Source organism: Theropithecus gelada, chromosome 16 (assembly GCF_003255815.1).
Source record: "Theropithecus gelada isolate Dixy chromosome 16, Tgel_1.0, whole genome shotgun sequence".
Lineage (NCBI taxonomy): Eukaryota > Metazoa > Chordata > Mammalia > Primates > Cercopithecidae > Theropithecus > Theropithecus gelada.
This window is the reverse complement of record NC_037684.1, coordinates 2,503,648-2,526,340: the sequence shown is the minus strand read 5'-3', so window position 1 is coordinate 2,526,340 and position 22,693 is coordinate 2,503,648. Positions and strand designations below refer to the sequence as shown.

General features: G+C 43.8%; 1 protein-coding gene across 3 annotated transcripts in view; it reads left to right on the top strand.

Annotated features, from left to right (window-relative positions):
• The window catches only part of PHF12 (PHD finger protein 12), a 49,093-nt gene that overhangs the window by 4,237 nt on the left and 22,163 nt on the right, over nt 1–22,693 (top strand). For all 3 annotated transcript variants that reach the window (XM_025361883.1, XM_025361884.1, XM_025361882.1), the window contains one exon: nt 22,399–22,471. In XM_025361883.1, coding sequence (XP_025217668.1) covers nt 22,399–22,471 — 73 coding nt within the window. The remainder of the gene's footprint in view (nt 1–22,398; nt 22,472–22,693) is intronic.

Genomic DNA, 22,693 nt, shown 5'->3' with positions numbered 1-22,693 from the left:
AGAGTAGTTAGATCAAGTAGTTAATGTCTCAGAACATTTTTATACTTGAATGTGTTTTCATGAATTTGTCCCCGCCGGGTGCAGTGGCTCACGCCTGTAATCCCAACACTTTGGGAGGCTGAGGTGAGTGGATCACGAGGTCAGGAGTTCGAGACCAGCCTGGCCAACATAGTGAAACCCCATCTCTACAAAAAATACAAAATTAGCCTGGTGTGGTGGCACGAGCCTGTAGTCCCAGCTACTCGGGAGGCTGAGGCAGGAGAATTGCTTGAACCCAGGAGGCGGAGGTTGCAGTGAGCCGAGATCACACCACTGCACTCCAGCCTGGATGACAGAGTGAGACTCCATCTCAGGAAAAAAAAAAAATTGTCCTATCACTGCTTACTTGTATCACATGAGGGTAAGGTTATAGTTCCTTTTGCTTCCCTTTTAAATTGACTAAGACTGAATTACTTAGGTAGGCAAGATAATGATAATTTTCCTTATGTACAGAAAGTACAAGAGTAAGGTTGAAGCTGAGTATGGTGGTTCATGCCTGTAATCCGAGCACTTAAAGGGGCCAAGGTGGGAGGATCTCCTGAGGCCAGGAGTTCAAGACCAGTCTGGGCAACATAGCGAGACTCCATTTCTACAAAATTTAAAGAAAAAGTGAAGTTTAAATTTTGCAAATGCTATAGGTATTAATTGCAATGCTGCTGTGGTTCTCCATCCAAAGCTTTGTGGGATAAGTCTTTTTTCAGTCTCTAGTATTCCTTGCCAGTCTGCCTCACTGTGAACAGAATCCAGTGCAGTATTCCAGAAGTGGTTCTAGGCAAACTTTACCTCCTGGGCTTAGTGACATAGCTATAAACCACAGGGGATCTTTCTAAGATAAATAGTAAGGAAATGACTAGTCAAATAAGCTGTTTTAATTGTTCTGTGTTTTCTCAGGAGCTAGTGCTTTGTATGAGGCACATCATCTCTTCCCAGTTAGACTGGGAGCCCTATTTCTGGATTTTCTGTAATGATTCTCTGGGTGAAGGAATTAATTGTCTTGTGCTCAGTACCATGACTTCACCGAAGAATTAAACTTGAAGAACTGATGTCTTTGTTTTTTATTAAGTGATAGTGTAATCACTTTATCCAAGTTTAACTGGTTTATCAGTTATTCAGTGTGATAGTAGGAGTTACTAAACCTGTCCCTAGAGAATTGGAAAGAGATGTGTGTATGGTTTTTTTTGGTTTTGTTTTTGCTTTTTTGAAACTGAGTCTTGCTTTGTTGCCCAGGCTGAAGTGTAGTAGCGCGATCAGCTCACTGCAGTCTCTGCCTCTCAGGCTCAAGCAATTCTCCTTTCTCAACCAGCAGCTGGGATTAAAAGGTGCATGCCACCAGGCCTGGCTAATTTTTTTGTATTTTTGGTAGAGACAGGGTTTCACCATGTTGGTCAGGCTGGTCTCGAACCTCGTGATTTGCCCACCTCGGCTTCCCAAAGAGCTGGGATTACAGGCGTGAGCCACCACACCCGGCCTTGGAAAGAGATATGTTTTTAAGCGTCCCTTGGTGAACCTGACTTCATCATAATTATCATGCCATGAGTTGAGCTTTCTGAAAGTTCTGGTCACCGAACTGATCCCAAAAAATCTGTTAAAAATTAGAATAACCAGTTCAGCTTTAGTTGCCACTGACCCATCTTTCTGTTTGAGATCGGTAGGATTGTTGATTGTTGTCACTGACAGAGTGAATACCATGGGGCATCAGTAATCAGGATGATAAAACTGGCTGGTTTCCTGTGATTGCCTTCTCATGGCATTTTGCTCCAAACAGACTGAGGGACCAAAATGGTCTGATTGAGAAGTGCATCTACCTCAGCAGACCTCAGCATGGTCCCTTCCTGTCAGACAGATTTCTGTAGCATTTGCCTCCGCATGTTATATTTGGAATTGTTGGCCAGCTTTCCTCTCTCTGGTGTTGGCAGCGAGATCCAAAATGAGGTTTTCGAAGAATGAGAGTAAAAAGGTCTCTGTGCACAGGCAAAACTAAGCTCAGCTTGGAGTTTTGCATATTTTCAGTGAGTCGTAACAAAGGTTTCACACACAGAATAGAAAACTGCCTTGCAGAAAATGTTTGATGTTTGAAGTGGGGTTGTTTGTTTGTTTGTTTTTGGAGACAGGGTCTCCAAAGCTTGATCCTAGCTCCCTGCAGCCTCAAACTCTGGGCTCAAGTGATCCTCACACCTAAGCCTCCCAAGTAGCTGGGACCACAGGAATGTTCCACCATGCTGGGCTAATTTTTTTAATTTTTTTGTAGAAACAGGGTCTCACTATGCTGCCCAGGCAGGTCAAGAATCCTCTCGCCTTTGTAATCTCAAAGTATTGAGATTACAGGAGTGAGCTGCCATGCCCAACCTGTTTGAACTTTTAAGGAGGTGGTTTTTCTGATTTTCTTGTGTTTAGCTCCTCATTAGAATAATATCAGGCAAGTGATGGATTAAAACACATTAATTTTAACATTATCTTGTCAGTATGTTGTTTTTGATATTGTAAGTGCTTAGAAGCCTGGCACTGATGAACTGGAGGTGACAACGTCTAGATTCCTTCCCCTCACCCAGCCCCATCAATAGTGAAATGATTCTACAGTAAACAAACCTAATTTGGTTCTATGTTTATTTTATTTATTTGTTTGTTTTGCATTTTCTGTGTTGAATTGGAATCTAGGTATGTCGTATTGTCTTCTTTTTTTTTTTTTTGAGACAGTCTCACTCTGTTGCCCAGGCTAGGGTGCAGTGGCATGGTCTCAGTTCACTGCAACCTCCGCATTCCCGGTTCAAGTGATTCTCCTGCCTTAGCCTCCTGTGTCATGTTGTCTTAATGGTCCACCTAAATATGGAAGATATAGTAATGTTCAATTTTAACTCAGGTTCAGATCATGCTTCTTAATGTAGGGCTCAGGGGCTAATTCTTATGAAATGATTGCAAGTCTCAGAAATATTTAAAGTGGAAAAGGAGGTTATACTCTTGAAAGATTACGGTTTTTGTGTAAAGTAAGGCAAGTACTTAGTAGTACTGTTACAGGAAATTTTTCAGTTAAGGCCTGTTCCAACATTAATTACCATACTCAATAAAAGGTAGGGTGCAGTTACAGTCTCATCAATCTGCTGCTGTTTCTTAAGGCTCTCAAAGTACTTTATAGATAGCTCCACTAATAATATATTAGGACAGTTTTGGCCTTTGTAAATGACTTGTATGTTTTTAATAGATATAAAGGTTCAAAGGAATATTTAGGTACTGCTTTCATATGAATCTGGAGATGGGATTCATGTTGGTCTGTTGTAAGTTCTTGGTCAAGTACGCCTCCAGGAGTATTTTTGAAAGTTAAATCAGTAATGTTCAATAAATTGTCTAATCTTAATTTAAAAGAAATTCAACTAGTCACTATTAATGTGTTGAATGAAACACTGGTTTTTGTTAACCTGAGTGAAAGTACAAGTGATACCTAAAATTACTTGTGGAGCTCAGTGAATCTTTCCAAGGTTCATCCTGGTTGTAGCATTTATCAATACTTACACAGCTTTTTAATGGCTAAACAATATTCCATTGTATGGATATACATTTTATTTATTAGTTCATTAGTTGATAGACACTTGGGTTGCTTCTGCTTTTTGGTGTTGTAAATAATGTTGTGAACATTTGGGTGCCAGTTTTCTTTGTTGTTGGTTTTGGTTTTGTTTGTTTGTTTTTTGAGACAGAATCTAGCTTCGTTGCCCAGGCTGAAGTGCAGTGGAGTGATCTCAGCTCACTGCAGCCTCCATCTCCCAGGTTCAAGCGATTCTTCTGCCTCAGCCTCCAGGGTAGCTGGGAGTACAGATGTCCGCCACCACACCCAACTAATTTTTGTAATTTTAGTAGAAACGGGGTTTTACCATGTTGGTCAGACTGGTCTCATACTCCTAACCTCAAGTGATCTGCCCGCCTCAGCCTCCCAAAGTGCTGGAATTATAGGTGTGAGCCACCACGCCAGGAAGGGTGCAAGTTTTTATGTGCAAGTTTTCATTTCTCTTGGATGTACACCTAGAGGCGGAATTTTTTGGATCTTATGGTAACTCTTAACCTTTTGAGGAACTACCCGTTTTCCAAAGAAGCTGCATTATTTACTTTCCCACCAGTAGCATAGGAGGGTTCTAGTTTCTCCACTTCCTTGATAACACTTGTTATTTTCTGCCTTCTTGATTAAAGCCATCCTAGTGAGCGTGAAGTGGTATCACATTGTAGTTTTGAATCAGATTTCCCTGAAGGCTAGTGATGTTAAACTTTTTTTCATGTGGTTATTGGCCATTTGTATGTTTACTTGGAGATGTCTGTTCAGATTTTTGTCCATTTTTAATTGAGTTGTTCGGTTTTTTAATTGAGTTATGAGAGTTCTTTATATGTTGTAAATATAAGTTCCTTGTCACATATATGATTTTCAAGTATTCTTCCATTTTGTGGGTTGTCTTTACACTTCTCCCATCTTTTTATTTATTTTATTATTTTTTTTTAAATTAATTAATTTTTTTTTTTTTTTTTTTGAGACAGAGTCTCCTTCTGTCGCCCAGGCTGGAGTAACAGTGGTGTGATCTCAGCTCACTGCAACCTTCACCTCCCAGGTTCAAGCAGTTCTCCTGCCTCAGCCTCCTGAGTAACTGGGATTACAGGCGCCCGCCACCACGCCTAGCTAATTTTTGTATCTTTAGTAGAGACGGGGTTTCACCATGTTGGTCAGGCTGATCTCAAACTCTTGACCTCGTGATCTGCCTGCCTCAGCCTCACAAAGTGCTGGGATTACAGGTGTGAGCCACCACACCCGGCCTGTTTATTTATTTTTAGAGGCAGTCTTGCTGTGTCTCCCAGGCTGGAGGGCAGTGGCACAGTCATAACTCACAGTAACCTCCAACTCCTAGGCTCAAGCAATCCTCCCCCCTCAGCCTCCTGAGTAACTGGGACTACAGGCATTTGCCACTACACCCGGCTAATTTGTTTCTTTTTTTGTAGAGATAGGGTCTCACTGTGTTACCCAGGCTGTTCTCAAACTCCTGTCCTGGCTTCAACTGATCCTCCTGCCTCAGCCTCTATTTTTTACTTTTGAATTTTAACCTAACAAAAGATGTTTGATTTAAGCACATTTTAATACCTATGCCTATATTATCTCTGTAATGTCAGTAAATGAAGAATTTCTTCTGTGAGCTCCAGTCAGGATGGTACATCCCAGTGAAGAGAACCTTACGATGTGATTTGGTATGTTGTTGTTTCAACTTTTCTGGATGTCCCTTCCTAGCAAAGAAGTCTAAAGCTGTATTGTTGCCTTAGAGGAAGTACAAAAAATCCACCATCTTGCTTTAGATAGAATGCTCACCTGTCACCCACTAGCCACAACAGAAAATTTCTGTGTTTGAGCACTTCTCATACTTGGAGGACCCTAGTTTAAGAAAAAAGATTTTGGCTGGGGGCAGTGGCTCACACCTGTAATCCCAGCACTTTGGGGAGCCGAGGCGGGTGGATCACTTGAGGTCAGGAGTTCAAGACCAGCCTGACCAACACGGTAAAACCCTGTCTCTACTAAAAATACAAAATTAGAGGCTGGGCGCAGTGGCTCATGCCTATAATCCCAGCACTAGGAGGCCGAGGCGGGCAGATCACGAGGTCAGGGGATTGAGACCATCCTGGCTAACACAGTGAAACTCGTCTCTACTAAAAATACAAAAAATTAGCCAGGCACGGTGGCGGGTGCCTATACTCGCAGCCACTTGGGAGACTGAGGTAGGAGAATGGCGTGAACCCAGGAGGAGGAGCTTGCATTGAGCCAAGATCACGCCACTGCACTGCAGCCTGGGCGACAGAGCAAGACTCCGTCTCAAAAAAAAAAAAAATTAGCTGGGCATGGTGATGCACGCCTCGTAGTCCCAGCTACTCGGAAGGCTGAGGCAGAAGAATCACTTGAGCCCAGGAGGTGGAGGTTGCAGTGAGCCAAGATCACGCCATTGCACTCCAGCCTGGGCAACAAGAGCAAAACTCCATCTCAAAGGAAAAAAAAAAAGAGAGATTTTAATTGTCTCAGTTTTATTGGTTGTGGTGGAAATAATTTCAGGTCAATTAAACTGTGCTGTCTTTTGAGTCCAATTAACAAGAACAAAAAGTTGTTTGTGTATTGCAGCAAACTCACCTGTTTATTTGTATCTTTATGTAAGCCCAGATAACAGTAAATAGAGAGTGCAGAGAATATTTACCTGACAGTTTTATATGGATCATAAAAAGAAACCATCTGCTTTGATCCTCCCAAGAGGATTTTTGCTACCTAAAAATGCAGATGTCCTGCTTCTTGAACAGAAATGGGTGCATCTTTTCTCCCACAAGTGAAAAGTAATAGAAAATATATTAATACTCTTGGCTTTTGATAATGGGTAAACATACTGAAATCCATCTCTCAACTTTCTTGTCTCAACCCTAACACAGAGACAATTCCTTGAGTATACAGTTAAGTAGGCCACCCTGGTAAAAGATTATGTTTGGGTTTATGGTAGCCCTTGTACATTAATGCAGCGCAGGCTCCTGGAAATGCATTCAAGTTTTAAGATGCCAGCATTTTAAGTCACCAGAACAGAAAAAAAAAAGTCTGTTTTCCCCCCTCCACTGGGCTCCTCCTTTGACTTAGAGGCTCCAGGGAGTACAACATGGCCAGCGCATTGCCATTCAATGAGTGACACTTAGAAGAGAACCTCTGCATAATGTGTGCCTCCCAAGAGAACACAGGACAGGAGTACGGCTGTCCCCCTGCCAGTTTCCTGAAAGAGGAGGACATTGTATTCAGTGCAAGTCCTAGACCAAATTTCAGAAAGGCACTTTGGTATTGCAAATTTGTCACCGTGCCCAGGACGCATGCACAGGTCACTAGCTGACTGCTTTTCCCATGACTTGAGAGCAGTTAAGAAGAATGAGAATGTGATTCCTTTTTCTGCCTGCCATTTCCAGATATCAAAATCCTCATCCTTTAAGCCTAAGGTTATTCCTAAATCTAAGTCGTCTCAGCAAATAAGAACAAAGATGAGGTTTTAGCACATTATGTATGAGGCAAAAGCTGAGGCGTACAATAGACACTAATAAAAGGAGGAATACATGAGTTGACCCATCAGCAAGAAGGAACTTGACTACTACATAGAGCTGTTGTGGAATTCACAATAAGTAAATTACAAGTGCACCTTGCAGGTTGATGCCATTTTCTTTTTTTTTTTTTTTTTTTTTTTTTTTTTTTTTTTTTTTTTTTTTTTGAGACGGAGTCTCGCTCTGTAGCCCAGGCTAGAGTGCAGTGGCCGGATCTCAGCTCACTGCAAGCTCCGCCTCCCGGGTTCACGCCATTCTCCGGCCTCAGCCTCCCGAGTAGCTGGGACTACAGGCGCCCGCCACCTCGCCCAGCTAGTTTTTTTTTTTTTTGTATTTCTTAGTAGAGACGGGGTTTCACCGTGTTAGCCAGGATGGTCTCGATCTCCTGACCTCGTGATCCACCCGTCTCGGCCTCCCAAAGTGCTGGGATTACAGGCTTGAGCCACCGCGCCCGGCCGATGCCATTTTCAAAGTAATGAAAAACTCAACTTGTTCACTCCAAGAGTGAGTCCCTTTTGCTCTGCTGCCTACTTTCCCTTTTGCTGTAATCATACTACATAAATGCTCACTAAACTACTTGAAAGCCGGAGGCTGACCCATTTCCTCTTCTCACTGCTGTGTAATTCCTGGTGGTATTACAGATGAGAGATATGCAAAGGTAAACACTAGTTGGGGAACAAAAATGATATCTGGGTTATTCCAAGTGGATGATACCTTTGTTAACACGAACACAAGGTAGAATTTCTTTTCCCCTAATTACATTTGCTTTCTTTTAAGTTAATCACTTTGGTGTTTAATTTGTACCTCTCCCCTGTTTTCTGACAAATTGTAAAGGATATCTCCCAGGAAATGTTTCTCAGTCTTGACAGGACAAAAGACATATAGAGTAACAGCAGGGCAGGGAGAAACTCCGTGCCTGAATGTAGCGTCAGTCTTTCCCACTGATCTGGGCTCTCTGCGTGAGGCTCTTTTTGAAATAAGCTTGAGTGAGCAAAAGAGGACTCTGCAGGGTTTGAATTTAACCGTAGCCCAAAGACATCACTTTACCTCCAAGCTAGGCAGGGATAAGAGAACCTCTCAGAATTACTAGCAAGCTTGAGGTCCAGGTGGACCCCTGTTTGTGGCAGCACAAGCACCTTTTTTACTCAGTTATGATCCTCAGAGGGATGTTGAATATTATTTTTCTCCTGTCTGCGTTTGTGCAGAGAACAGAGCAGAGAAACTAATGAAATGCACAGAGCTTCAAGTGAGTTTAAAGAAGCCTCTGCATTATGAAATCAGGCAATGGTAACCTACTCTTGCTTTTCTTTCCACTACCCCTAGGCTCCTGTGATGAGCTGAGTGCTTGTTAATTCCCACGTTCACTAAGCCATCATAGTTCTGCTGATTCTCAGTTTTAGAGGAAAACTCTACAGTGAATGTTTTCAATTAGCAGTCATCAATTACTAGTCAGAATATATTATAATTGTGAAAATTGTATTCCATTAATCTCATTAAATGTGTCTAAACCCGTAACTTGTCATAGTTCTATACATAGGTTGGCTATATTTAACTTTCCTTGATCTTATTTGCCATTTTTTGCCAAAGTATCATCTAAAATGTAGGGAGAGTTGTCAGTAATTTTGACTTTTTAATAAATATTACTTTGCTTTGTCATTTTTGTTTTGCTGTATCCCTCCTTTGTGGTCCTTGTGGTTTTGCCTGGCATGGGTGACACTTAGCCATTTTAACTTAGCAAACTGTCATACCAAAGGAAATGCCTAATTCTATGATATCGGACATCTGACTGCGGGCTACAGTTTGTTGGTGTTGAAGTAAGCTGTATGTTAAGAAAAGTATCTCCATTTTATTTGTTATAGCATGTCCAAGGTTTATATGCTTGCTGCCTTTCTTTGAGGGCTTTCCTCAGATCTCACCATTTGTGTGTAAACATGCAGACCTTTAGGGTGATCATTCTTTGGTTAGGGACCATCTGAAAGAAAATTGGACCAAAGGGGAAAATCATGGCTCTGGAGAAGCATGTTCAACTCATAAATAGCTCACTGGTGGGTATAACTGGAAGGCTTTGGAAGCCCAAGTCAGCACTGAGCTGTGGCATCAAACTACGGCAGCACAGTTTGACAGCATGCCCAGGAGATTACTTCAGTCCTGTAGGGTGGGGAGCTTTGACGTTTATGAGTAGAAGTGGGGGATGGGAGAGGGTAAGGGTAAAAGAAGGCGGGTATAATCCCTATGCTGGCATAGCCCAAGTTAATATTCTCCCTCTTTCCTGTTTTTATTGACCCTGTCAGGGGAGGGTAAATTAAACGGAAGTCCCTCCTTAGGAAAAAACAACTGAGTCTTAAGTAGAAACCTGCTCTGAGGCCAGGTGCGGTGGCTCATGCCTGTAATCCCAGCACTTTGGGAGGCTGAGGTGGACGGATCACGAGGTCAGGAGTTCAAGACCAACCTGACCAACATGGTGAATCCCCATCTTTACTAAAAATACAAAAATTAGCCGGGTGTGGTGGCGCGCATCTGTAATCCCAGCTGCTAGGAGGCTGAGGCAGGAGATCACTTGAACCGGGAGGCGGAGATTGCAGTAAGCTGAGATCCTGCCGCTGCACTCCAACCTGGGTGACAGAGCGAGACTCCATCTCAAAAAAAAAGAAAGAAAGAAAGAAAGAAACCTGCTATCTTGATTTTGTTGAGTTTTAAATACATTGTTAGTATTTTTTGTTTTCTGAGCCTTTATAGAATTTTAAGTCCTATATATATAAACAGTAAACTGGCCCAGATTCCTGAGCTGTGTCTGCAAGAAGTGTGTCACCTGGCTATTTCCTTTTTCTTGATAGTCTGCTAAAATTTGGCAATAGAATAGTACCCAGTTTTCCATACCTCTGAGACTCTTCCAGAACACAGAGTTGACAGTTTGTTGGTTCTTCCTTCCAATGGAATATTCCCAAGAGTGTTAGAAAATTACTGTTGAGGCCAGAATTTTGTCCCTTTTTCAAACAGGTGGGCTCTAGCATCTATCATGAGGTGAATGAATGAAGCCCGTTTTTAAAATGTTTGCACCCCAGCCCATCTTTCTTTGTAGAGAAGCTAGAATTGCAAGAATAGCCAAACCAGGCTAGTGATAGATCAGGCCTTTGGCACTGAGGCTCAGCTTGTAGAAAAGTTAGCAGAGGCAAACAACTGGTATAAATGTTAGTGCTCTACTCTCCCTCCTTCGTTTTTTCCCTGTACTAACTAATAACACTCGTATCCACGTGTCCTTTACTGGGAAGATGCCACCAGCCAGCTCTACATAGAAGGCGATAAAACTTGGGGGCACAGTCAGCCAGTTTAAAAGGATTGTTTGCCTGTGGAAGTGACGCAACTAGCTAAGTTTCTCAATGGGGCATTTGTAATGGCCTGGCACTTCATTGGTTTCCTGGTTAACACTCTCACTAAGGCTTTGCATGAAAAAACCAGCAGTCCTTGTACCTTTTTATGTACTTTGTGGCATTAGTGGTATTTGAGTCAGTAGCCAGGATGAAGGAGGATAAGGGATTAAGGTTGAGGGACTGTATGAATTTTCTCCATCTCTTTAATATCCTTCAATATAGCTATCTTCCTGCAAAAGACAGGCCATACTTGAAGAGAAAAGCTGATGCCCACACAAGTGTCCAGAGGAAGCTTGCTATTTCTGCTGACATTTAAATTTCATTAAATGTTCCCTCAAAACATACACTTTAAAATTTGGGTGTATTAATGCAACTTTTAATTTAAATTAAACTTTACCCAGCACCACTTAGCTTTTCCAGGACATAAGTTTGTTTTCATTTTTAAAAGGCTGGTTCTCTGTGCTCATGGGTCCCTATATAGAGCAAGATGGCTGCTAGGAGGCTGAGGCATGATTGTGGTCCTTTCAGTGATCACCTTCACTCCCCATTTTGGCTAGTACCGACACATTTTCTGAACTGGCTGAGGGCCGCAGGGCCAGTCTGAGAGAGAATAGGCTTGTTCTGAGCACGTATTATGTTTTGCAGTTTGTCTTTCACAGTGCCACTAAATATAATTGCAGAATTTTTGTCTGGTAGTGGTCCTCAGATGGATGGATGAGCCCCGTGAATGGTGAAATTAAAAATCAAAACTGCTCAGTCCTGTTGTTTGTTGGCTGAACACCTCTTCCCCTACCAAAAAAAGGGTGGGGAGGCATACAGATGATGGTAGGGGCAGTGAACTGCCTTTTAGTCTTTCTTAGTCCAACTGATGTTTTATTTCAACTGAAACCGCCATAGATGGCTAGAGAGCTTCTGATTCCTGAAGAATTACAGGTTCTGACAAGAAGGACCCTACCAGTTCATGTGACTGACCTCTTTTGGAAGAGAACCCGCTTAGTAGGCTGTTGGTATATTGTATATGGATATGCTATTTACATAGTGTTCCTGTTAAGTATTTGTATTAAATATAATTATTTTGTTAATCCAGAAAGAGAAAATGGAGTGTGCTTTTTCTTAAATATTTTTCATCTACTTGCTTTCTTTTGGACTAAGATATACACCAAAGCTTTTAATTTGGTTAAGTGAGATTTTCACATGTCTCAGACTGCCTTTGGCTCAAGTGTTAAAATGTCAGTGTCACTTAGGTGGGTGGACAGCTACAAGCAACACATCAGTAACCTCATATATATTTAAAAAAAAAAAAAAGTCCAGAGCCCAATACCATTTTTATCTACATGTTGTGACACCAAAAAAAAGGTCTCTAAAATAAAAGGCAGTCTTTTTGCTTCCCGATCGCTTTCTCTCCCTCTACCTCTCGCCTCTTCCCTTTGTTCTCTTATTCCCCCATCCCCCGCTCCCCTCCATTTCCAGATTGAGAAGCTGCTTGTGCTGGATGGATAATTAACGTGGTGCTGTGGAGCAACAGGTCCCACTGGTAGCGACTAAATCTGAAGTAAATGTTAATGTTGTGCAGGTTCACGTGTATTAATAGGCAAGGGAGGTGAGTGAGGTTAGACTCAGATCAACCACATTGGTATATGGCTTGAAATAGATCCTCTTAATTAGAGAGCCAAGAACCATGACAACTACCAACATCTTCCACTTGCAGTGTTGAGCTGCAGCCTTATTAGTGAATGCAAGGCATTCTAAATTAAAACTGGACTTTATCCTTGGGCTAACAGTTGGGATCATCAGGCTCTGGGCTTTGATTTGAATCTTTGAAACAGAGGTCTGTCAGTACAGGCAGTTAGCTGAGGGATGTGTGTTTGTGGTTTTCTCCTTGATGACTCCAGAAATAGACTGATCTAGATACCCTCCTCAGCATTAGAGATGGGCCATTTGGATTTGTTTATGGAAGTCTAGGTATGTTGGAGTCATGCTGCAGAGGTTGGCTTTAGGAATTGGTTTGTGTGTAAATATTATTCGTAACACTTTGTAGGCCCTCTAGGCCTCACGGAGAGCCACACCAAACTGAGAAACATATCCTCCAATTGAATGTACAGTCTGAAGATTCAGGGCTTTATTGTTATGAACAGCTTTATAACTAACAACATGTCTTTAAGATCAGGTAGTGGTTAAAATAGTGAGCTGGGGCCAGGAGTGGTGGCTCACACCTGTAATCCCAACACTTTGGGAGGCCAAGGAGGGCGGATCACTTGAGGTCAGGAGTTCAAGACCAGCCTGGCCAACATGGTGAAACCCCGTCTCTACTAAAAATACAAAAATTAGCCCAGTGTGGTGGTGCATGCCTGTAATCCCAGCTACTCAGGAGGCTGAGGCACAACAATCTCTTGAACCCGGGAGGCAGAGGCTACAGTGCACTGAGATCACACCACTGCACTGCAGCCTGGTTGACAAAGCGAGGCTCCATCTCAAAATAAAATAAATAAAATAGTGAGTTGTAAAAGCAATGAACAGTCACCTTCTGGCCAGGAATTGTAGACCAGGGCCTTTTAACAAATGATCTGGAAGGAAACTTATCAACAGCAGTGAAGATGGAAAGATATTCTGCAAGAGCTCTGTCTTCAGAGGGCACTGTCATTTCTGCCTATGGAAAAGAATGCCTGTCTCATAGCAATGCAGGCTGTGCTCCTTTGAAGCCAGAAAATAAAGTAGAGGTCCTTGACCTGTTGGCTAAAAAGCTTCCAAGACAAGCCAGCTCGGGTACAGAAGACAGCTATTCCAGGGCTCACCATCCCAAGTACTCAGATAATTCTCAGAAGGAATCGAAAGGTTCAAACACACTGGGTGCAGTGGCTCACGCCTGTAATCCCAGCACTTTGGAAGGAAGAGGCGGGTAGATCACCTTAGGTCAGGAGTCTGAGACCAGCCTGACCAAGATAGTGAAATCCTGTCTCTACTAAAAATACAAAAATTAGCTGGGCATGGTGGCAGATGCCTGTAATCCCAGCTACTCCAGAGGAGAATTGCTTGAACCTGGGAGGCGGAGGTTGCAGTGAGCAGAGATCGCACCATTGCACTCCAGCCTGGACAACAGAGCAAGACTCCATCTCCAAAAAAAAAAAAAAAGAAGGAAGGAAGGAAGAAAAGAAAGGTTCAAACACTATTGTGCTCTAAACAGACTTAAACGTTCATTTTCAGGAGAAATGTCCCCACTCCTAGAACCTTCCTTTTATCAGATATTTTATCAAAATGCAGAAATATACCAGCTTCTGAAACTATGGCTTCCTCCTGAACTCCTCACTGTCCTTAACTTCACTGTCTTTAAAGGCTCACTGGCTGAATTAGCATTTGTTAAATAGCTCTGAATTATGAAAAGAGTAGGAAAAAGCCCATTGTCACCTTCAGGGACCAAATGTCCAAACTTTGGGGCTCTTTGTTGATTCTGGCATCTGTAAGCAATTGAGTTTTATGTAGGTCTTTATGGTAAGAATCAGTTTGTAGTTGATTATATATGGTCTCATTCCTGCATGTCCTTTTCGCCTTGTCTCCAGCCCATGATCCCTAAAATCAAGAACCATGTCTGAAATACCAGCACGTAGCACATTGCCTAGCCTAAAATAAACATCCAATAATGTTTGAGTGGATGGATGACTTTGATCCTCTTTCCCCAAGGCTATTTTTTTTTTGAGGCAGGGTCTTGCTCTGAAGCCCAGGTTGGGGTACAGTGGTGTGGACACGGCTCACTTCAGTTTTGCCCTCCTAGACTCAAGTGATCCTCCTGCCTGAGCCTCCCAAGTAGCTGGGACTGCAGATGCATGCCACCACACGAGCTCATTTTTGTATTTTTTGTACAAATGGGGTCTCACCAAGTTAGCCTGGCCTCTAACTCCTGGGGTCAAGCAATCCTCCCACCTTAGCCTCCCAAAGTGCTGGAATTACAGGTATGAGCCACAGCCTGGCCTAGGCTACTTTTTTGATGGGGTAGATGATAATTTGTTTGCTTTGCATTCATTTTTCAGTGTGGTACCTAGTACACTGATGAGAAAGTCATGGGTACTCAATAAATACTGACTGATGCAGAAAGAAATTTTCAGCCTTGAGGTTAAGGAGGGTACCCTCATGGATATTTCACTGTGTACCCCAGAAATAAGAAAACTACTAAAGGTTCTTAAAAAACAACTTGGGCTCTGTATCATATCCCGAGAGTGAACCATATACAAAACAACAACAACAAAAATAGCTTAGGCTCAAGATTTCAAAGAGCCAGGAACTTTGATTTGGGTTCCAACTCTGCTACTTAGTGGCCTTAGATAAGTCAGTTTCCTCACCTGTAAGATGGAAATAAGAATTATCTCAGGGTGTGGTAGTGAAGATCAAATAAGAACATCTGTTAAACTACTTTGTGAACCGTAATACCTAGATGTCAATGAAATTATCACTATGCTATTTCTAGGCTTTAGGTTAAGAAACACATTGATGTCTTTACAAAAGCAGCATCGGCTCATTATAGTGTTATAATGTATAGCTGAGCAGCTGAAACTCTGGTAATCTCAGTATTACGTGACTTTTAACTTTTAATGATTTTTTTTTAATAAAGGATGACCCCCAGCACCCTGCCTTCATTGATACATGAGAATGAGAGGGAGCGAGGGCAGAGTCTTTTTTTCTTGACAAGCATATCATGATTTAATGACTCTGGTGTGCATGTAATTGTTTCAGAGTTGCACACTAGGCTTATGGGAATACCATTCTTTCAAGGAAGGAGGGGTTTTGGTTTTTGTTTTTGTTTTAGGAAGAGCCTCGCTCTGTCACCCAGGCTAGAGTGCACTGGATGCGGTCTGGGCTCACTTCAGCCTCCACCTCCTGGGTTCAGTCAATTCTCTTGCCTCCGTAGCTGGGACTACAAGTGTACACCACTACACCCAGCCAAATTTTGTATTTTTAGTAAAGATGGGGTTTTGCCATGTTAGCCAGGCTGGTCTCGAACTCCTGACCTCAAGTGATCCACCCACCTTGGCCTCCCAAAGTGCTGCGATTACAGGCATGAGCCACCACACCCAGCTGCAGAAGGAGTTTTGAGATGGGCAGCTGAGGTGGGGAGTCCTCAGAGTAAGTACATGAGTACCATGAGGCTGCAGAATCTCCTTACTCCCTGGAATCCTTTCCCTGTCATCAGTATTTCTGATATGGAGCAAAACAGCCTCTTTCAGACTTGGTTCCTGAGCATACCCCAATGACAGTGTCTTTCCTGGAACCGTTTCATGAATCCCTTTCCTCTAAAAAATTTGCGTTGAGCCGGGCGCAGTGGCTCACACATGTAATCCCAGCACTTTGGAAGGCAGAGGCAAATGGATCGTTTGAGACCAGGAGTTCAAGACCCAGTCTTCGGCAACTTAGTGAAACCCTATCTCTACAAAACATACAAAACTTGGCCCAATGTAGTGGTATGCACCTGTGGTCCCAGCTACTCAGGAGACTGAGGTGGGAGAACTGCTTGAGCCTAGTGGGTCGGGGCTTCAGTGAGCCAAAATTGCCCCACTGCACTCCAGCCTGGGTGACACAATGAGACCCTGCCTCAAAAAAGAGAAGAAGTTTGAATTGAAAAGCTGCTTTCTAAATAGCTTGAAGGGAATTAATTGCTTGGAGCAGAGAGGAAACATGGTCATGAGAAAGCTTTGTGATGGGTGATTCCTGTGTTCCAGCTGTGCCCATGATGATCATTTTCTAAGATCTTTCTTTCCTATCCATCTGATCTTAGATATTACTGCCTTCTCCCAATATACCATATTTTCCAATTTGTTATTTCAAGATGTGTGTTCTGTCCCTAAGAAAGCAGCAAATCTTGGGTGGGCCAAGTGTTTCATGCCTGTAATCCCAGCACTTTGGGAGGCCGAGGCAGGCAAGATCATTTGAGGTCAGGAGTTCGAGACCAGCCTGGCCAACATGGTGAAACCCCATCTCTACTGAAAAAGCAGAAATTAGCTGGACGTGGTGGCGGGCACCTGTAATCCCAGCTACTCGAGAGGCTGAGGCAGTAGGACCGCTTGAACCCAGGAGGCAGGGGTTGCAGTGAGCTGAGATCACGCCACTGAACTCCATCCAGCCTGGGTGATACAGTGAGACTACATCTCAAAAAAAAAAAGCAAATCTTAAGAAGTGATAGCCTTGGCCAGGCGCAGTGGCTCACGCCTTAATCCCAGTACTTTGGGAGGCCAAGGCAGGTGGATCACCTGAGGTCAGGAGTTCGAGACCAGCCTGGCCAACATGGTGAAACCCCATCTCTAAAAAAAAAAAAAATTAGCTGGACATGGTGGCGGGCACCTGTAATCCCAGCTACTCAGGAGGCTGAGGCAGGAGAATCGCTTGAACCCAGGAGGCAGGGGTTGCAGTGAGCCGAGATCACACCACTAAACTCCATCCAGCCTGGGTGATACAGTGAGTCTATATCTCAAAAAAAAAAAAAAAAAAGCAAATCTTAGGAAGTGATGACCTTGGCCAGGTGCAGTGGCTCATACCTATAATCCCAGTACTTTGGGAGGCTGAGGTGGGCGGATCATGAGGTTAGGAGGTGAAGACTAGCCTGGCCAATATGGGAAAACCCCATCTCTACTGAAAATATAAAAATTAGCCGGGCATGGCACGGTGGCTCACACCTGTAATCCCAGCACTTTAGGAGGCCCAGGCGGGCAGATCACAAGGTCAGGAGATCAAGACCATCCTGGCTGACATAGTAAAATCCCATCTCTACTAAAAATAAAAATAAATAAATAAATAAAATTATCCGGGCGTGGTGGCGGGCGCCTGTAATCCCAGCTACTTGGGAGGCTGAGGCTGGAGAATGGTGTGAACCTGGGAGGCGGAGCTTGCTGTGAGCTGAGATCGCGCCACTGCACTCTTGCCTGGGCAACAGAGCAAGACTTCATCTCAAAAAGAAAAAATTTTTGGAAGGATGGCCTCAGTCTTTTAAATGTTTTGTCTTCATCTGGGAGACAATGCTTGGGTTTCCCTGGACTACTCCCTAAATTCATAGCCCCTATCCATACTTTAGGGCAGACTTAACAAAAGGAGCCTATGGTCATTATCTAGAATTCTGAGAAATGTGTGGTTTTCTTTGTTTTTTGTTGTTATTTTTGAGACAGGATCTCACTCCATTGCCCAAGCTGGAGTGCAGTGGCACGATCACAGCTCACTGTAGCCTCTACCTCCCAGGCTCAGGTGATCCTCCCACCTCAGCCTCACAAGTAGCTGGGGCTGGAGGCGCATGCTACCTCACCTGGCTAATTTTTTGTATTTTTAGTAGAGGCGGGGTTTCACCATGTCACCCGGCCAGAGGTGTGTTCTTAAACTTGGTAACTCTAAAAGTGATCCTTTAGAAACCAGCAAGATATGCCCAGGCGTGGTGCTCATGCCTGTAATCCCAGCACTTTGGGAGGCCGAGGCGGGCAGATCACGTGAGGTCAGGAGTTCGAGACCAGCCTGACTAACATAGAGAAACCCCATCTCTACTAAAAATACAAAATTAACCAGGCGTGGTGGTGCATGCCTGTAATCGGGAAGCTGAGGCAAGGGAAGCACTTGAACCTGCGGTGAGCCGAGATCGCGCCATTGCACTCCAGCTTGGGAAACAAGAGCAAAACTCCGTCTCAAAGAAAGGAAAAAAGAAAATAAACCAGCAAGATGCTACTTCTGAGAGCCTCTTAATACAAGTTTTAAGCATTTTACCCCTGTGTTAAGATAAACGAGATTAAAAATCAAATTGTTTAAAGAAGATTAAAATGAGTAGAGGTGGGATGGTTCAATAAGTTCAGGTTTGCCAGTATGGACTTGGACTCCTGTTTCATCTCATTGGTTGGTAACTTAGAAAACATAAGTGGCCGGGCGCGGTGGCTCAAGCCTGTAATCCCAGCACTTTGGGAGGCCGAGACGGGCGGATCATGAGGTCAGGAGATCGAGACCATCTTGGCTAACACAGTGAAACCCCGTCTCTACTAAAAAATACAAAAAACTAGCCGGGCGAGGTGGCGGGCACCTGTAGTCCCAGCTACTCGGGAGGCTGAGGCAGGAGAATGGCGCAAACCCGGGAGGCGGAGCTTGCAGTGAGCTGAGATCCGGCCGCTGCACTCCAGCCCGGGCGACAGCGCGAGCCTCCATCTCAAAAAAAAAAAAAAAAGAAAACATAAGTAATTTCATGTGTGACTTAACCAACAAAACAGATGCCTGACCAGTTGCATTACCTTGCTTCATAGCTTTGAAGGATTACACTCACTTCCTAGAAGCCCATTCTTTAGTGTTCCCCAGTCTTTAAAGCTTTATTGAGTACCTACTACATGCCAGGCATTGTACAGGGTGTGGGGGTACAAAGGCAAATGAGGCATGGAGAAGGGGATTCAGACATGTAATACAGCGTGGTGCAGAAGTACTCTGGCAAACCAGAGACTTTCAGAGAAAGCTTTCTGGAAAGAATACCTGACTTGAGTCTCAAAAGATAAAGAGTTTACCAGGTGAAGCAGCTGGGGAAGAGTGATGTAGTTGTGGGTAGTAGCCCTGGAGTAAGCAGAGACAACAGGTGAGAAACAGTATGGGCTGTGTAGGGAGCCGGCCAACTGATCGAGCTGGAGAAAGAAGAGGGTTCTGGCCACAGGGGTCTTATCTTCAATACTGAGGAGCTTGAACTTTATCTTGTAATGGGTCGGGGAGGGGCATCATTGAAGGGCTTTTAAATCAGGAGAGTGATATGATGAGAATTGTGTCTTGGATAATCATTCTGCCAGCAAGGTTGAGAATAGATTGAGGAAAGCCTGAAGCGTGGCCGAGAGACCATTCACGTCTTGGTGAAAGATCTAAGCCCATTCCACCTTACCTTACTCTTCTCTACTTTAAATGTTTGATGTAGGATATCTTGGTACAAAGCCAGTGGGCAGATGAACAGAAGTGATGAGAAACAGAATCAGAAGTGACACCCTTCAGGGTTAATTTTGATAGGACAGCTACTGAAGCATAGCAGAGTCTGTAGGCCTTTGAAAATTACTTGCATGCATTTCAGTAGTTTAGATATGGCCTTTTGCAGAATTACATTGGCGAGAATGAGCGGAGACTTACAGGTGACATTCACCTGTGATCCTCTAGGGCTTGGAGACCTGTCCTAGCAGGCCATTGTTTTTCCAGTTTCTTGATTCCTGGTAAGCATCCTCCTGAGATTTCACTAAGGAAACAGGAAGCAAGGGAAGTAATGAGCTGTGAAGCCTTGATGGGCATCTGACGTGTATGCTTAGGGCTCTGGGGAAACAGGCAGCTAAGACAATTTGCCAAGTCAAGTGCTATTTTATGTAGAAATGGTAAAACAGCATAACTTTAAGTGCTGAGAAAATAAGGAGAGTCCTTGTATAGTAAAAATACTCAAGTTTGGTTTTTGGGTTTTTTTGTTTGTTTGTTTGTTTGTTTTACTATTTCTCCCATTCTTCGAAGAAAAATTTCCTGCATACCATTCCAAGTAGGTTACTTAACCAAGAACCCAAAGATAGGAATTTCTTTTTTTTTTTTTTGAGACAGAGTTTCACTCTTGTTGCCCAGGCTGGAGTGTAATGGCATGATCTCGGCTCAGCGTAACATCCGCCTCCTCAGTTCAAGTGGTTCTCCTGCCTCAGCCTCCTGAGTAGCTGGGATTACAGGTGTGTGCCACCATGCCCAGCTAATTTTGTATTTTTAGTAGAGATGGGGTTTCTCCATGTTGGTCAGGCTGGTCTTGAACTCTCGACCTCAGGTGATCCACCCGCCTCCACCTCCCAAAGTGCTGGGGTTACAGGCATGAGCCACTGCGCCCGGCATCAAAGGTAGGAATTTCTTAAGCATAGATGTAGTCTGTTTTGTTTTTTGTTTTTGAGACGGAGTCTCGCTCTGTCGCCCAGGCTGGAGTGCAGTGGCACTATCTCGGCTCACTGCAACCTCTGCTTCCCAGGTTCAAGCCATTCTCCTGCCTCAGCCTCCTGAGTAGCTGGGACTACAGGTGCGCGCCACCACGCCCAGCTACAGGATTTCACTATGTTGGCCAGGCTGTTCTCAAACTCCTGACCTCGTGTTCCGCCTGCCTCGGCCTCCCAAAGTGCTGGGATTACAGGCTTAAGCCATCATGCCTGGCCTGTTTTTTGGTTGTTTGTTTGTTTGTTTATTTTGAGATGGAGTTTCGCTCTTGTTGCCCAGGCTGGAATGCAATGATGTAATCTCAGCTTACTGCAACTTCCGCCTCCTGCGTTCAAAGGATTCTCCTACCTCAGCCTCCCAAGTAGCTGGGATTACAGGTGCCCACCACCACGCCCAGCTAATTTTTGTATTTTTAGTAGAGATGGGGTTTCACCATGTTAGCCAGACTGGTCTCGAACTTCCGATTTCAGGTGATCCGCTGTGTGTACAACCTCTATATTATAAAGATACAAGGAGGGAAGAGATCCAATCATTGTCCTAGTCCCTCTAATAAAATAAATAAGAGAACTACTGAAATGGGCAAAGCATGAGAAGTGCCAAAAGAGAACTAAACCATGCAGCAAGAGGTCCAAGATACAGGAGTAATATGAACTCATGGAAAAGCTGTTTGGTTATCTATTGTTGCATAACAAACAACACCAAAACTCAGTGGCCTGGTATAGAAACTCGTTATTATCTCTCACAGTTCTAAGGGTTGCCTGGGCTCTGCTGGGTGGTTTTTCTGTTTCACATGATGTTGGCTGGGACTGCAGTCATTTGGAAGCTTCACTGAACTGGTATGTCACATACCATGACTCACTCACATAGCAGTAGTTGCTGCTGTGTGTTGGCTTGGAGTTCAGCTGAAGCTGTTTTTTTGGTTTTTGTTTTCTCAAGATGGAGTTTCGCTCTGTTGCCCAGGCTAGAGTGCAGTGGTGCGATCTTGGCTCACTGTAACCTCCACCTCCCAGGTTCAAGCAATTCTTCTGCCTCAGCCTCCCAAATAGCTGGGATTACAGGCATGTGCCACCATACCTGACTAATTTTTATATTTTTAGTAGAGATGGGGTTTTGCCATGTTGGCCAGGCTGATCTTGAACTCCTAACCTCAAGTGATCCACCAGCCTCAGCCTCCCAAAGTGCTGGGATTCCAGGTGTGAGTCACCGTGCCTGACCTAAAACTGTTGATTGGAATACCTTGTCTCCTCCATGTCCTCTCTCATAGCATGACAGCAGGGCTCTAAGATGGAACTTTCCAAGCATATTTTTTAAAAAGTAGAATCTGCAGATCTCTTAAGGCCCAGCTTTGGAAGTTGCAACATTGTCACCTCTGCTGCATTCTGTGATCAAAGCAAGTCATAAGACAAGCACAATTCAAGAGGAGGGAAAGGGACTACCTGTGGATGGGAGGCAGAGCAAATAATTTGCAGCTGTCTTTAATCCATCACAGCTGATTGAGGCAGATATGAAAGGATGAATAGAGTTTTGACAGGCATAGCTTTCTAAAGGAAGGGTATTCTAGAGGAAGAAATAGGAAGTCTTCCATTTCATTAGTGGGAAGAGCACCTGAAGGGGTCTGGGAAGATGGAATGGGACCATGTGACAGGGCTTTGAACAGCAGTTAGAAAAGCTTGGCCCTATACTAACAGGCTTTAAGAAAACAGTGTGGAGGACCTTTCAGGTATTTTATTATACCTTTCCCTAACACTGGGTTATTATACCTTAAACCCAGTGTTAATAGCTCTGGATTTGGCTTCTGTCTCTAAGGCGTGGGAAGGGATGCTCACTCCTTAGGTTATTATGAGTGATGCTGACTTAGGCATTTTGAAGGAGGAGACAACCCTAGCAGTCCTGCAGAACTGGCCACAATAGGAGTTTAGGAACATGCAAACCTAGCTAGGCTTTTCCTACTGCCTCAAAGGGCTAGTTACTTAGTCTTGCCCTTGTCTGTTCCCCACAGTAACCCTCCACTGAGTGAAGAAATGTTGCCTCCTGGAGAGTGGATGTGTCACCGGTGCACTGTTCGCCGAAAGGTAATAATGCTGCTTTCTGAAGACTGTCCAGAAAGCCTGATCCAAAGCACTGATATGCTAGAGCTCAGACGGCCTGGCCCTGAAGGCATTCTTGTCCCTTCTTCTTGTCTCTTCCAGCCCTGGAATCACCCCACTCTTCCCATGGTGACTGTTTGGAATCCAGTAGGGCCTAAAAATCCAAACATGGGCTGCTGAAATGGGCAGAAGAGGTGTGTTAACTTA